This window comes from Seriola aureovittata, chromosome 6 (genome assembly GCF_021018895.1).
Source record: "Seriola aureovittata isolate HTS-2021-v1 ecotype China chromosome 6, ASM2101889v1, whole genome shotgun sequence".
In the NCBI taxonomy this organism is placed as follows: Eukaryota; Metazoa; Chordata; class Actinopteri; order Carangiformes; family Carangidae; genus Seriola; species Seriola aureovittata.
The window spans coordinates 9,478,638-9,494,693 of NC_079369.1; the positions used below are offsets into that span (position 1 = coordinate 9,478,638).

The following is a 16,056-nucleotide window of genomic DNA, read 5'->3' on the forward strand; positions in this document are numbered from 1 at the left end:
TACATAGAAGTGTGTAGATACATGAAATACTTCTTCTCATTACTGCCGCTTCTCAATCTCTCTCAGGGCTCTGAATACGTCCCAGTTGCAGGCGCTGGGAATAGAGATGATGCCGGGCTACAAGGATCCTTACTCTGGTCGAGTCCTGACCAGAGGGGAGATTGGTTGCTTCCTCAGCCATCACTCTATATGGACACAGGTGAGGGAAGAGATGTCTATTGTACTGCACAACATGGGGATGAAGGGTCAAGTACTGAACAGGTTACTGAATCCCTTCCAGCTTTACGACTGTTGTTCTGGAGCTGACTCTGACCTCGGACCAACTCTGAATCAGAAAACAAAAATAAACTGGAAATGTTCTATCAATGGAGACGCTTGGCACATTCAACCCACCTGATTCTAGTACATACAGCTGTGTATATTGTTCTGCATATTTATGATCAGCCAGTGATTAGATATATACAACATACAAGGCAGAGAAATGTAGTTACTATTCCACACACATAGAAATAAAGAGGGTGAAATAGCATTACATGGCCTTTATTACATCCAGCTATATTTTGGACATAAGTGTATTCCTCATTAGACAAGATGAGATCATAATTTGATAAGAGATAGGAAATTAGATAAGATTAGCCAAAAGACTGGCATGGATGTCACAATCAATTTTGCAAAGCCACTTCCATGTCTCCCTGTGTGTGTGTCAGAAAACTGATGGAGTGATTAATAATGGAAAAGACAGGGACAAAATAAGCCACCTCTGTGAACGTCTAACGTTAAAGTGAATGTTTGTGTTTGCTTTCTGATTATCAGGTGATAGAGCGTGGCCTCCAGAAGGTTCTTGTTTTAGAGGACGACGTGAGGTTTGAGCCCAGGTTTAAACGGCGGCTACAGGCCATAATGGATGCCATCAACAAGACCCAGCTGGACTGGGACCTCATGTAATAGCACCCACCCAACCATCTACATACACACACACACACACACACACACACACACACACACACACACACACACACACACACACACACACACACACCCAATTCTACCATAAGCAAGCACAAGCCGACTTGTGTGAGGCCTAATCGCTCACTCACTCCTTCTGCTTCTTCTGCAGCTATGTGGGACGTAAGCGTATGCAGGTGCAGCAGCCGGAGCAGTCGGTGGAAGGTGTAAACAACCTGGTTGAGGCCGACTACTCCTACTGGACACTCGGCTATGCACTGTCGCAGCAAGGAGCCAGGAAGTTATTGGCTGCACAGCCGTTCACGAGGATGCTGCCTGTTGATGAGTTCCTGCCAGTCATGTTCAACAAACACCCCAAGTCAGTCGAAACTTCAGTTGTCTTTGATTTAAAATGACAGTGCTGCATAAAAGCCGCATACATGTGATACAAAAGCACAGAGTTTTATACAAGGTGTGTAATACATAAAACCACAGAGCTACAGGAATAAGCGTTACTGTATCATGTTCTCAAACTCAGACACAAAGACCCTTTCAGACAGTCTGGTCTATGAACAGACAGGCAAATATTTACCAAGGACCACAAATAGATGGTTGCAGGTGCATCACACTCTTACATAAGAATGTACCAGGTTATCCACATTCAGAATAAACATGAAGATGCAAAGAAATAAAAGCTAAATTTAAAGTACACGGTCAGAGAAATTTAAGTATGCATGGATCATTTGCATGCACAAGAACAGGCCCTCGGGCAGTGAACCAGTGCAGAAATACTAAAAGACCGACTGTACAGTCATTATCTATACATAGACGCAAACACGCATTCATGTCCCCTTTGTGACTTTTTAGACTGTGGCACAGTGTGTAGTTTTCTAGTTTGTGCTGGTGGTAAACCACAACCTCCATCCCATTCAAATCCTAGTCAAGCTCCCTGCCTCTACTTTTGTCCTTGTTCCCTCTGTCCTTCCCCCTCTTTATGCCCCTCTTTCTTTGGTTTTCTCCTCCTCACCACCCCCCTGTTCTCCTTCTTCTTCTGTGCTCCCACACACACAGGGCATGGATTGTTCTTGGGGTTCAGTCGGTCCGGTGCTTTGCACCGGACACACAATGCCTGCTTTTCTGTTTCGTTTCTCCTTGGGGATTCCTGCCGTGCCCTGCTCGCCTCCACCTCCACCTCTACCTCCACCTCTTCTCCCCTTCCCATTTTTATCCCTTAACTCAGCCCTCCACCTTTTCCTTGCTCTCCTCTCATTCTTTATTTCTTTTGCTTTTTTTTTTTTTTTTACTCCTTTTGCATTCCCTCACTCTCTTTACAGACCTCCACTTTTCTTTTTTGCACACCTACTCCCTCTGTCACCCACTTCTCCTCCCCCTTCCGTCTCTCTCTTTGAGGAATGTGGGCCAGCATGGCTCTTCCTGCTGGTTGGAGAAGGGGGACAGGATTCCCATTGATAGAGGTCTGAGCATGGGGGTGGGGTGGAGATGGACACTGTGCAAGTGTATGTGTGTGTGTGTGTGTGTGTGTAACTATATAAATACATGGAGGTGTGTGTCCAGTGTGCAGTGTATGGATTACTAGGTAAATACACGGTGTGTGTATTCAACAGTGAGAGAAGGTGAGTTTGTCTAAAAATGAGAGAAATGGGAAATATGGACAGAAATGTGGAAAGGTGGCAGGAAAAAAAAATATAAAAGGTATTTAAATTATGGATATTATGTCAGTTACATTTGTTTTTTGGGGGGAAAGAGCCGCAGCTGTGTTCCTAAACCCAGTGAAATGCTCCTCTCCTAACTATTTTATAACTCTTTATAGCTTTGGTTTGTGTGTGTGTGTGTGTGTGTGTGTGTGTGTGTGTGTGTGTGTGTGTGTGTGTGTGTGTGTGTGTGTGTGTGTGTGTGTGTGTGTGTGTGTGTGTGTGTGTGTGTGTGTGTGTGTGTGTGTGGTTTGTTGTGTTGGAGAAGCTGAGCTGCTCTTGAGCACTAATAAAGGTGTAAGGTTTCACTGTCCCTGTGGAGTGCTGACAGGCTTTAAACAGGCGGGGAGTTGACCTCTGTGTTGACCTCTGTCTGCACGAGTGTGACTCCGCCAGGCTGACGTGTCACACCCAAACGGCCTTCATTCCTCCCTCTGGCCCTGCTGCAGGCTGACGATGGCACGCTGAGAGCAGAGTTCAGAGCTGTTTACAGAGTACAACAATATGATGGTGGTTTGGATCTGATGGGATGAAATGTTTTAGTAGATGGTATTAGTAGTATATAGTGATGTACTTGTACCCAGTACTGGTACTTTCATGTGTTTGACATGTTGTACTAATTTCTCTTCTATTCAGAGCTGCAACAATTTTTTCTCACTATTGATTAATATCAATAGATATTAATAGATACATATTAATATCAGATTAATATCATAAGAAAATAATGAATATTGACACATTTACATTGTTTCTTTTGGTTTGTTTTGTCAAAAAACCTGAAGCTCTTCAGTTTTCTATCATATGATAGATAAAAGCATCACATACTCACATCTGAGGAGATGGAAACAGAGATGCTTTGACTTTTCTGCTTGAAAAATAACTGAAATTATTAATCCATTATTAAAACAGTTGATGTTCAGTTAACCAACTGGTGACTAAATTGACTAATTATTTCAGCTCTAATTCTGCTACACATTTTACACATATGACATATGATCAGCTTATATAATATGAAGTGATGTTTTTGAAAAAAAGAAATTCTCAACAGCATCTTAAGTAGTTTCAAACTGGCTTCAACTAAACCAATGTCAACAAGACTGAATACTTCCTCCACCACTGGTTATAGCATATAGAGTGATAAAAACATCCCTGTTACAAAAGACTCTGGCTGCAGTCAAAAGAGTTGTTCCCCTATTTGACATCCTGTAAACTTGCTGTCTGTGTTGATATTAAATTCCGGTACATCCAGTATGTACATCAGAGCTTCCTTCCTTCTTCTTCCGTTAGGTGACCTTTGGTATAGATTTCAATATTCATAAACACTAAGTGAGAAATTGCCTACCTCTTGCCACTATTTGGGAATGCCAGTGTGTGAAGCTGCCTATTACAATGATTTCCTTGTATTTTAAGTCATTTATAAAGAAAAAAATCACAACTATTCACTGTTGATTTTCCCTGTTTTATATCGTACAGTGAATATCTTTGGGTTTTGGACCGAAATGTTTGAAAAAATGTAATTGAAAGTGAAAATAATCCTGACTTGCTGATACAATCATTATTAAATTGTGGCAAATCTTCTTAACATCTCTTATACTTCTTTTCCCTCTCCCCATCCCTCCCTCATCCTCCGCAGCACTGATTACATGTCTCACTTCGAGCCGCGGGACCTGAAGGCCTTCTCCGTCGAGCCGCTGCTCATCTATCCCACCCACTACACCGGAGAGCCGGGCTACATCAGCGACACGGAGACCTCCACCATCTGGGACGACGAAGCCGTGGCCACAGACTGGGACCGGCAGCATGCCCGCAAGACGGCCCAGCAGGGTCGCATCCGGCCTGTGGCCCAGAACAGCGTCACTGGAGACTCGCCGCCTCCTGCAGCTCGAGCATCACGTGACGAACTCTGATACAGAGACCAGAGACTCACAGAGAAAGACTCGTGTTGACGAATATACCATGTACACACAGTGAATGTCACGTGTACACTCACTTGAAAAGACACTTGAACTACAAGCCGAGATACTGTACATGCATTTACACACATACACATCACACACACACACGCATGCACACACACACACACACGCTGTTATCCACATGGATAAAAGGAGAACTGAAATGTCAATCTAATCTGCTGTGTGATGAGAGGGCACTGAGGAGTGGAGGAAGAGGAAGAAGAGCAGAATCTAGGACGGGGGCCAGCCGGCCTTTGACAAAAGCTTTATTTATTCCCCATGTGCCTCCTCATGTGGAGACAGTTAACGGCCTAAGAAAACTTAAGCAACACATGGAAGACAGCTAACATCATTTGCAGGACATGAAACTAAAAAAAACATTCTCACAAATCAATTTTTCTATTGTTTAAAAAGATTATTGTTATTTAAAAAGAACAGATGTGTTGTTTTTTTTTTCTATGGACAGCCAAGGAATAAAAGAATCTTAACGCTGTCTGAAAAAACTCTGAAGTATGTGCGTGTGAAACTGTGTAAAACTGTGTGTACCAGCATGCACGCGGACACACATACATGCATATAAATGAAGAACTGAGCGTGAAAGAGGGAGGCTGATAGTGTCACGGCTTCAGATGATGTTAGACACGCACGCGCACACACACACACACACACACATACACACACACACACACACACACACACACACACACACACACACACACACACACTGAGAGTACACCCCTTTCATTCCAAGCAGCAGGGCAGTAATGGATGTTATTAGGGCCCAGTGTTTCTGTCATGGCAGATATCTCACTTGCACAGCAGGCTGGTCCTGCTACTAAGCATTTCAGAACAGCAGATAATACAGTAGTACATTACATGTAGCCTGCAGGGTGTATGACGTGCAGTTTCATCCACTTCAGACCCCCGCTTTGTTAAATATGGATTATTGAAATGTTCATGTCCTCAACATAGGCTGTTCCTCGTTCAGTTATGGTGCTGGACTGAACCAATAAAACAACTTCTCTATTTCTGTGTTTTGACTCACTCTGCAGCATAAACTGACACAGATGTTGCCTATCTTCTTACAGTCATTTAGATTATTATTGGATTATTGGGATTGCATAGAGTTTGGAGACGGAAACAGATGATAAGATCCCAGGCCACATTCAAACCCATGACAGCAAAGCAACAACAAGAAATGCACTGCACTCTCTGTGTGGGACTTGAATAGGGCTTTCATTAACTAATGTATATTATTGTTTAACCGGTTGAAAAGCAAGCATAAACTTGCTGCAACTGTTCCCATGACCTTCTGATGTTTCCTAGCGTGGAAGACAAAGAATTTTCCTTCCTTAAACCTCCTGAAAACAAGCCTCGTAGCGTTAAATGAAATGGTGGTAAAACATGAAAGACGCTGCAACCTTCCAATAAATCCGGAGGTTTGAGTGGCGATCATGTCGCTGGAGGACAGTCAGTGGGTGTGTTGGCTCCCACCGTTCACTGGCTGAGTGAAATTCTGCTCACTGTTTTATAGTTCCTGTCTGCTGCGGGATCTGACAGGGAGAGGGATGGAGAGGTGGGGGGAACGGGTGAGTAGGGAGTGGAGGTTGTGGGGCAAAGGGTGTTGGTGGAGGTTATATGTGATGTGGTGAGGTAGGAGCTGAAAGAGAGAAAGTGTTGAAGGGTGAAGAGGATTGTTAAGCACAAAGGAAATCTGTTTAAATATTATTATCCTGCAGTTGGGTTGAGATGTGAGACAAAACTTTAAGATAATTCCTTTGCTATTAGGTGTTTTTCTTATTTGATTCGTGTTATCGCTAATCCTGCTTCAACACTGAACAAGCCTTTCTTATTATTGCTGTTATGCTGAAGAAAATAGTTCCTTTATAATTCCTTTATTTGCAGGTTTGTTTCCTCAGATATTCTCCCTTTTCAACGCTGCAAAAGATGCAAAGAGAAAGATTATGCTGCCATCTGCTGGTCACACGTGGAATGGCAGCTGGACTGTTGTACTTTTTTCTGTTTTGTCGGGCCTGTCAAATATCACACCTCATATAATCTAATATAATATAGTATATATCATGACTGACAGGAGACTTTGATCAAATGAAGAATGTAATAGGTTTGAAATGGAAATTTGTTTCAGGCAACTTGCTGGGGAATACTCTGTATCTGTCAAACACATATACACACACACATACACACACACACACACACACACACACACACACACACACACACACACACACACACACACACATGTTATCCTTAAACAACTAATGGTTTCTCAGTACTACTAGTACTACTAGTAAGACAACAGGATTAAGCTTTTAATGGACGAGTCTGTCCACAGATACAGTTTGGATTTGACAGTCACACATCACACATCACTCCTCCTCCTTCTCCTCCTCCTTCTCCTTCTTCTTCTTCTTCATCTTCTTCTTTTTCTTCTTCTTCTTCATCTTCTTCTTTTTCTTCATCTTCCTCCCTTTTTCAGCTGCAGAACAGAGTAATGCTGGTATTTTATGGAGGGATTCTGCCTTCAGGTAAGAGAAATGTTACAATACCTGATACAGAATTATTATTTCAGGACGTAAATGTGACAACAAACATCTTTTAACTGTATATTTGCTGGAGAGACTGTGTGCTTTCAGGTTTACTCCTAGACTGTTGGAGATTAAATATTGACACACAGTATCAATAATATGTTAGCCTTGGGAGTTCTAGAGGAACACTGTCTGTCTAATTCCTCGACCTACATTCACGTGTGTGTGTGTAAGGGTGAAAACTCATGTTTGCAAGCTTTTATGTTTCTCTGTTATTGTGTGTGTGTGTGTGTGTGTGTGTGTGTGTGTGTGTGTGTGTGTGTGTGTGTGTGTGCGAGTGTGTGTAACAGACACACACACACACACACACACACACACTAACACATACAGGCAGGTTGTGTTTTTCGATGGTTGATTCCAGGCAACTCATTTTCCCGCTGTATGAAAATCAACCAGCAGAGGAGTTATGTCTGAGTTATCTTTCTTTATTCAGTCAAAGTCGTGCAATTGAAGTGCAGACTTCAAATCATTAAACACAGACATGATGTTCACTGATGTTGATAATGATTCACATTAATATTAATGTAAATCACTGATGAGTTGCAGTAAATTGGATCAAGCTATCACTATGCTTGTCATGTAATCATTTCTTTTACATTTGATACCTTTACACAACATCTAATAATCATTTGGCTTGAGTTGGAAAACATCAATGTAGAAGTCTATGATGTGAAGCAATTATTAAACAATAATGAGTGTGTTGTCAAAGCTCATACCTGACCTTGTATAACATGATTCAACCTTTCAAATCATAAAGTATATTATATCTGATACTAATTGTTGAACATGTCACAGAAATCTCAGGTGATTAATTTTCTCCCCCACACCTTTGTCCTGTCAGATGTTCCTACACTCCAAGGTCAATACAAAAACCAAACTATTGAGTTTTATCAAACAGATGTATACACTACTGGTGTCTAGTTTCAAAAGTGGTGACTCAAAATTACGACCAACATCGCAAAAAGTCTTTTCAGTTGCGTAGAATTGGATGGATCAGGAAGTCCAGCATGAAACATCACTGGAAAGCAGCAGAGTTTGACCTCTGGAGATGATCATGTAGTATGACATTTGGAGGCACACGGACCAAAAAGATCACGAGTAGGACAAAGTGTCATAGGACTACAGATTCCTCTGTCTTGAAAGAGCAATGGTTCTCAGCTGTGAGCCCCAAAAATAAAGCAATGTCTACTTGTGACTCGTTGTCACAGGCTGCATGAGTTATCACAAGCGTAAGTGGAAATTGATTCCCAACCTGTTTTATGCGGATACGTTTCAGAGGCCCAGAGAGGTAAAATGATCCTATACTTTTAAAAAAAAGAGCTCTTTGAGGGGGGCGGGGGGGGAAGTAGATTAGATCTGATTTATCAGAACACTTGTGACAGTTAAATTTTCCCGTCTTTACTGATAATCCTGTTAGTGCATGTGGTGTGCAAAGATAATACATGTAAATGCAAAACAGAGACATCTTAGTCATCAAACGGAGCATCGTGATTTGTTAGTATTACTGGCAGTGATTGCAATACTTGGTGCTTCTCTATGTAAAAAAGTGATATGGTTGCGTAAGGGGGTGAAATGAGTCAGTGATGCTGTGCTGAGCAGGGAAGAAACTGGTGACTAACGGTAACACATAAGCACATTTATGTACGCACATGCACACACACGTAGGCTACATGTCTTTGAAAAGGCTAAGGAAGCAAAAGAAAAGAAAAGAGAGAGAAGGAAATGGAAAAAGATGTCATTGTTGTTGAAACACTCAGTGCCTCTACCTCCCCAGCTCCTTTTGTTTTTCCTTTTTCTCTCCATCAATTATCCAGAGAAAGTGTCTGTTGTCTCCCTCTGTTCTCTTCCTCACACTGATAATGAGTAACTGTTCAGTGTCAACAAGAGCTCCTCAGACCTCCACTCAGTGAGTGACTGAGTGTGTGTGTGTGTCTGTGTGTGTGTGTGTGTGTGTGTGTGTGTGTGTGTGTGTGTGTGTGTGTGTGTGTGTGTGTGTGTGATAATCCTATGTAATAATGCCTGACAACGATTTTTTTTTTAAATGAGAGAAACTGATGTTTAAATAAGAATTGAGTTCACTTGACATGTTGGAGTTCATTGTGTGTTCTGTGTCCTGTGTCGACCAGCAGAGAGCAGTGTGGAGTTGTGAACGTTTGAACTGACATCTTACTCCATTATTTATCATCTGTCTTGTTCTAGTTGTTGTTATATGTTTTCAGTGGTGGAACTCAGTTAAGTACATTTACTGATTTACTAAATAGGATTTCAACCTGTCCTTACTTTCACCTGAGTATTTACATTTCCATACTTCTACTCAACTATATTTCAGAGGCGAATATTGTACTAATGACTCCATGTTTATTTGATAGTTTTAGTTGCTAGTTTCTTTTCAGATTGAGATTTACATACAAAACATATGATGCAGTTTTATGAATCATACAACCCAACAATATATTAAGTAATTAGCATTAGCTCCTCATGCAGTTACTGCATTAAAATGCTGCTGTAATGCTGTGACACTGACAGAGGCTGGTTATACTTTTGTACTTTGAATCAATTAAAAGCTTGAATCTGAATTCTACTTCCACCACAGCGCTTTTTTTCTTATTTACTTAAGATTTCTGCTCCTTTTGTGCATGATTTGCTATTGTGTTCAATAGAGATGTCTCCTTTTGTGTGCCAGTGTTTGGGATTGTGAGAGAGAGAAAATGAGAGCAAGAGAGAGAGAGAGAGATTTTGTTTGTACTGACCCAGGCTGAGGGGATCTTGAGTGTGTAGTGTGTATATGTGTGTTGTCAGAGTTTTAGAGAGCTTTGCCCTGCCAGCTGTGTAAACTTGTGCTGGCCACACTGCGACTGTGTCAGCACCCTCAGACGGAGGCAGAGGAGAGAGGCAAGAAAAGTTGAGGAACAAGGAGAACAAGTTACACTGAAGGGTAAGATATATGTTGATGGGAGATAAAAAGAGATGAAAAAAAAGTAAAGAACTTAATCTTAATCTAGATCCCTCATCTCTGTCACTGTGAAAGCTTCCAAGAGCCGAAGCTGAAGTGATTTGAGGTGTTACAGAAAAGAAGCACAGCACCCAGCACAACAGAGAGAGGAAATGGAGGAGGAAGGGGGAGAGGAAGGGGGAGAGGAAGGGGGAGAGGAAGGGGGGAGAGGAAGGCTGAGAGCGGAGGCTGGTTCAGTGGAAGTCCATCCAGACAACAGAGACAAGGCAACGTGTTTACTCACTCTTTCTGCCTATCACGCTGTCATTCATTCCCGTCAGTCACTCAGGCACTAGAAGTCACTGAGTCATGGTCAGATGACTTTCTTTTTTTGTTTTTTTGTTGTCCCCTCTTCAGACACTTCAGTGGAGCTTTATTTATCTGGACTGATTAGAAAGGCATTTTAATGTTTGATGTTTTTTTCTTTCTTTATCCATGAGCTCCAACCATGAGTCAGTGCTAAATATAAACATACTTTAGGTGGAGTCTCATTGCATTTTTACGTGTCAAGGAGTTTAAGGAATTTTGTCATGCTGAGTCACAGCGAAGGTCTGAGTCACAACATAGCACAAGTGTTGGGGGGGACGCCATTTTCATTTTTGGCCACTTTATACTTCTATTACACAAGATTGAAGTGACAGCTGTAGTTGTTAGTCACTTTTCAAACATGATAAGATTATAAAATACAATATTAAAACCCCTTATAAAAACATTGTGTCTATTTGGGGCTCGGCTCCTTGTCATGTTTGGGATGAGTTGAGACTTTTCCAGACTGTAGATAACTGTATAAAAAGTAGTTAAAACTAGCTCCACTTCCACCAGCTATAACAGTAAAATGCCATTTATGTATTGATGCATCTATATTAACAATATAATCATGTAATATGATAATTCATCAGTCACGGGGGCAAGTACTTTTACTTTTAATACTTTTAGTCCATTGTGCTGTAAATACTTACGTACTTTTACTTTATGTACACTCTTGAATGCCGGGCTTCTACTTGTGGAGCTTGTGTTGGTACTTTCAGTCAAGTAAATTCTTTAGTACTGAGCTGTCAGTGATTGAAAGAGGACTCCACTTGGGTGTTTGCATGTGTGTGTGTGTGTGTGTTGTGATGCACGTCCCTCTGCTACAGAGCAACTTCGCCGGATGCTTATCTGGCATCAGTGTTTTTCTAATGGTTGTTTATTCACCTGAGAAAACAGGATGTGAAGTCTGACTTCATGCTGCAGCTTTTAACTATAAGAAACAACTTTCTTCACACTTTGTACAATATTAACTGCTGAATCTATTTCTACAGTGTGCATGTGTGTGTGTGTGTGTGTGTGTGTGTGTGTGTTTGTCGGAGCACTGCCTGGTCCCAGATAATCCTCTTCACAGCAGCGGCAGTGTTTTACACATGACTGATTCTTATTCCTACTCTCAACTTGATCTCTCTCTCTCCCTCTCTCTCTATCTCTCTCTCACACACACATACACACACACACACACACACACACACACACTCCACATAATTGTTACACATTTATTATGGGTTGACCTTTGCCCTGCTGTCACAAATGCCACCAAGTTCTGCTGTATAACACAAAAATCAGTAACTTTATGAAAGCATCCACTCGTCTAAACACCGGATCCAGTAAAGTTTAATGCAAAAAAAAAAAAAAAAAGTCTGTGTATCACGTTTTACAAACACAGGGATGCATCAACACAGTTCTGGGAACAAATTCACAAAGAAGTTGAAGGAAGGAAGGAATTTGAAATGAAACCTCAGGGACAAATCGTGGCAAATGTCTTGAAACAATGAGAATTATCTGGATTCTCTGTTTGAAGACAGTTTGGGATTCAGCAGGTCACAAACGAGACATGATACCAAAAGTCATGGAAAATAGCGGCCACTGTCAGTCATTCTTAGAAACTCTTCTATAGCATCCTCCTCTCTATCTCAGATTTGCCTTTTCTTCACATTCTTCCACAGTCAAATTCTCTTTAGTCAGAGGGCAGGTTTTTTTTTTTTTTTTATTAAGGGGGCTGGGCCACCAAGGTATAACTCCTCCCCTTCTGGCTGGGATGGATGTAGGGAGTTAGGGAGAGAAGGAGGGGGCAAGAGAAAGAGAGAGAGAGAGACAATAGACTTTAATCACTCATGTGGTTGAGAGCTGTTGGCAGGCTGAGTTCCACGCACGCTGAGAGGGAGACAACAACAAAAAAAAACAGAAGAGGGAAAGATTGAAACTGTATGTGGTGTACGGTGTGTGTGTGTGTGTGTGTGTTCGGTCAGTGGAAGGAGAGGAACAGGAAGGGAAAAGTCTGAGACGGACAAATTGAGAGGAGAGTTATCATCAGTGTCACCTCTGAGCTGAAGACAAGGCAGTTAACAAGCAGACTGAGAAGAGAGGAGGAGGTGACCAAAGCACCACCTCAAGAGATCTCTCCACACTTCTACACGTCTTCATCCACCCTGCTGTCCAAACTGGAGTATGTCCTGCCATCCCCGTCACCCCTGCCGCTGATCCAGATGGTCAGCATGATCTCCCACTACCCTCTGGCCACTCTCATGCCTTGGCCTGCGAGTCCCCACCACCACTTTCCCAACCTGGACTGCACCCTGCTGCTGGAGGGGGAAGGAGGCGTCGCCCTGCAGAGGTACCAGCCTCGGTACCCGGAGAGCAGCCCACGACACTGGGTGAGTACAGCACATGCAGTACACGGCAGAATAATTGCGTCTGTTTATCGAAGTCTGTATTTATTTCTGGGAGGCACAGGTAGTCCCAGTCTTGTTAAACAGTCTGGCAGATGTTGGCCTTCGCTTGAATGGCCTTCCTGTGCTTTCTGTTGTTTGGAGAGCGAGTGAGGTGTCGCAGGGGATATTTGATGTCAAAAGGTTTTGATAGATTCAAGGATGGGAATGGGAAGTGGGATGTGTTTGGAAGATTGAGATAGCAAAACAAAAAACAATTCACTGAGGAAAAGGGATGGAATTACAGATAACGTGAGAGGCAGAGTGTTTGTGACTCCTCCAAGGTCTGTTTGTTGGACGTCTGTGGCGCCTGTGAGAAAGTAGAAGAGAGTGACAGGAGAAGAAAAATGTGGGAAAAGAGTGTGTATGTCTGTAATTATGTGTGTGCATGCATGAGGTGTTTGACTACAGCTGAGGAGTCAATCAAAGCAAATCTGTAGCCGGACTCAACAGTTCTGGCCTGGTTGGCAGTCACACGGTCAACTCACCGAAAACGGGGGTCATTTTAAAACCAAATGAAAACTCAAATCAAATACATCCAAACTCCTATCAATTTGCTCAGAGATCGGCGATTGGTTTGTCACTTCACCAGTGATTGTCCCGTGTTTTTTCAGTTCCTCTGTTTGACTCCTGCTCAGTGAAATTTTATGCAATAAGTTGACAGCTCATAGTGCAAAAATGAAAACTAGACAGTAACCTTTGGTGGCACAGACGAGAGGACAGCTGACCTCTTGTGAAAGGCAGTAAATTGCCATTCACTGTAACTACCGCTTAGTATGTGTATGTGTGTGTGTGTGTGTGTGTGTGCGTGCGTGCGTGCGTGCGTGCGTGCGTGCGTGTGTGTGTTGCTGACTGGTCAGAGTTCACAGAGAAGGCATTACTCACTTTTCTTCAGAAGCCATAACGCCTGCGTCAGCCAAAAGTAGAGCTTGACATTTCTTTACATTGCACTTCACGTCAGAGTCCATGTGTTTTGTTTATTTGCTTCTCTTTAATTCGTCTGTGAGCTCGCAGATTCCTCATCACACTGTGATTACCAGAAAACAACCTGCAGCGACAGCTTATTCCAGCTTAGTTGTGGCTAATTGTTTTCCTGTGCACGCTTGTGGTATTGGGGACAAAGTGAAAATATTTTTGGTGTTTACAAATGACGCAGGGAGATTTTGTGAGAAGAGATGCTGAGGTCTGAAAACCGGCCTGCTGAAGTGTCCTTGAGCCATACACTGAATCCCAAGCTACTCCAGTGCTGGTGGTCTGAGACATCAAAAGGAACATTTCCAATCAGGGATCAATTTATTACCTCAATACCCCATTATACTTAGTTCAAAAATAAGCTAACCCTCTCAATGAGTGATTCATTTCATGACAATATAGCTCATCTATGTAAGTTTCTGTCACATGACTGTCACACACAACGGCGGTGCCTCTGAGTATGTGTTGAGTGCTGGGAGATCAACCTCCTCGCTGCCTATCTGACATCCTGATGCGTCCTCTCCCGTCTCACAGCACTGTTTCCGCCAATTGTTTCCAGGGGTAAGAAGACTGGAGGTTAGTTCGCAGACGCTCACGCTCTCCGCATGCTGCGAGGTTCATCACCGCATGCCAGAAGTTAATTCCATGTGACTGTTTTTACAGTATTGAGTTGTGATTGTCCTCACAGCTGGGCTATAGACAGCAGTAAGGGTGATTAGAAAGAGGGGTAAATACCTTCCATAAAGTTATACAAGTAGAGGGAAAATCACCAGTTGCATAACCATTAAACTTGAGGTGAAATTTCTACTTGGGTCCTGCCATTTTGCAGCAGCTTCGCAAACCATCCCATTGTCACAAAGTACGCGCACACACTGCACCTTTCTTGTGATAAAAGGCAATAATTGCATAACCTCTCCACGTCTTCTTTTCTAAGTCCATCAGCTGGCCTGGCTGGCTCAGGACACTTTGCCTTTACTGCTTTTATGTGCTCCTGCTCCACTAACTTTTTGCCTATCTGCATGATATTATGAAACCATGCCCGTCATAAAGTCAGAGATTGGACTCATTACCTCTGTGTAATGACCCTGTTGTGCAGTTATAGACTGCTGTCAGGTCCACAGTTCAGGTCAGAGACGAGAGAGGAGTGCTGAGGTGTCGGCCATTATCAGCGGTCCAATAAAGGGCAATGAGACTTCCACATGACCACACAAGCAAAGGGACAGAGTGATTGACAGGAAGATGGAGAAACTAACGCTGATACAGACACTTCATACTTCGCAAAGAATAAACTTAAATATTCCAAATAATCCTGTGTTGTTCAGGCTTTGGAGGATGTGTCAGAAGAGGGAATTACAAAGGAGATGACCGAGTTTGAACCCATCTGCACAGAAGTGAGAGTGTCAACAGCCACACACACACACACACACACACACACACACAAACACACACACACACACTTTATCAGCAGGTTATAACAGTACATTTTACTGCTCTAACTGCATTTCAAAGTTTGCAGTGTTCTTTTACAGCCTTCTCCCTCTCTGTCAGTGATAGGGTGATATAATTAAGTTGCAGCCCGATCAATTAAAACTCCAGCTGAGGGAATATTAACTGCTCCCTCACACCAGCTCACAATTACCAGCAGGGCAGTTCAATAACCTCATTCTCTGGAAATGCAGAAGTGACTTTCTACAGGGAAAACAGGGACAAGGGAAGAGAGGGGGGGGGGGCACAGAGATTTTTGATGATGGCGTGTTTTCCATTGAAAAAAGTGAGATAGCTGAGTTAGCACTCCTCCTTCCTCTTTCTTGTCTTTTTGAACAGAGAAGTGCACGTTTCAGGCTGATGCTCTGTGACGTCTCAGTGTTTCCATTCCTAAAGTGTTTTTTTTTTGTTTGCGTCTTGCTAGTCATGTGTTTTGATGACTTGACAACGATTTCAGAACAGTTTGTGATTCATTCATCCGGCTAAGACGAGTTCTGTAGCTTTTGACTTGTTTTTTTTTTTTGCAGCTCTGTGGTTCAATACCCCGTCACATTTTACAACAGCAAACATCTGTAAAGCACCATCAAGAAGTCATGGACAGGAATGGGTTTCCTGAATAACCCAGTAAGCACTGACAATACAGAACACTGC

General features: G+C 42.5%; 2 protein-coding genes across 2 annotated transcripts in view; both read left to right on the plus strand.

Moving 5' to 3' along the window:
* Positions 1-5,638, plus strand: part of colgalt2b (collagen beta(1-O)galactosyltransferase 2b) — a 29,303-nt gene extending 23,665 nt beyond the window's left edge. The window contains exons 10-13 of the mRNA XM_056377592.1: positions 67-199; positions 814-941; positions 1,118-1,324; positions 4,291-5,638. Of these exons, the coding sequence (XP_056233567.1) occupies positions 67-199; positions 814-941; positions 1,118-1,324; positions 4,291-4,564 (742 nt within the window). The 3' untranslated portion in view covers positions 4,565-5,638. The remainder of the gene's footprint in view (positions 1-66; positions 200-813; positions 942-1,117; positions 1,325-4,290) is intronic.
* A 6,709-nt stretch (positions 5,639-12,347) lies between these two features.
* rgl1 (ral guanine nucleotide dissociation stimulator-like 1) overlaps positions 12,348-16,056 on the plus strand; it is a 22,567-nt gene continuing 18,858 nt past the window's right edge. The window contains exon 1 of the mRNA XM_056378668.1: positions 12,348-12,894. Within this exon, the coding sequence (XP_056234643.1) occupies positions 12,727-12,894 (168 nt within the window). The 5' untranslated portion in view covers positions 12,348-12,726. The remainder of the gene's footprint in view (positions 12,895-16,056) is intronic.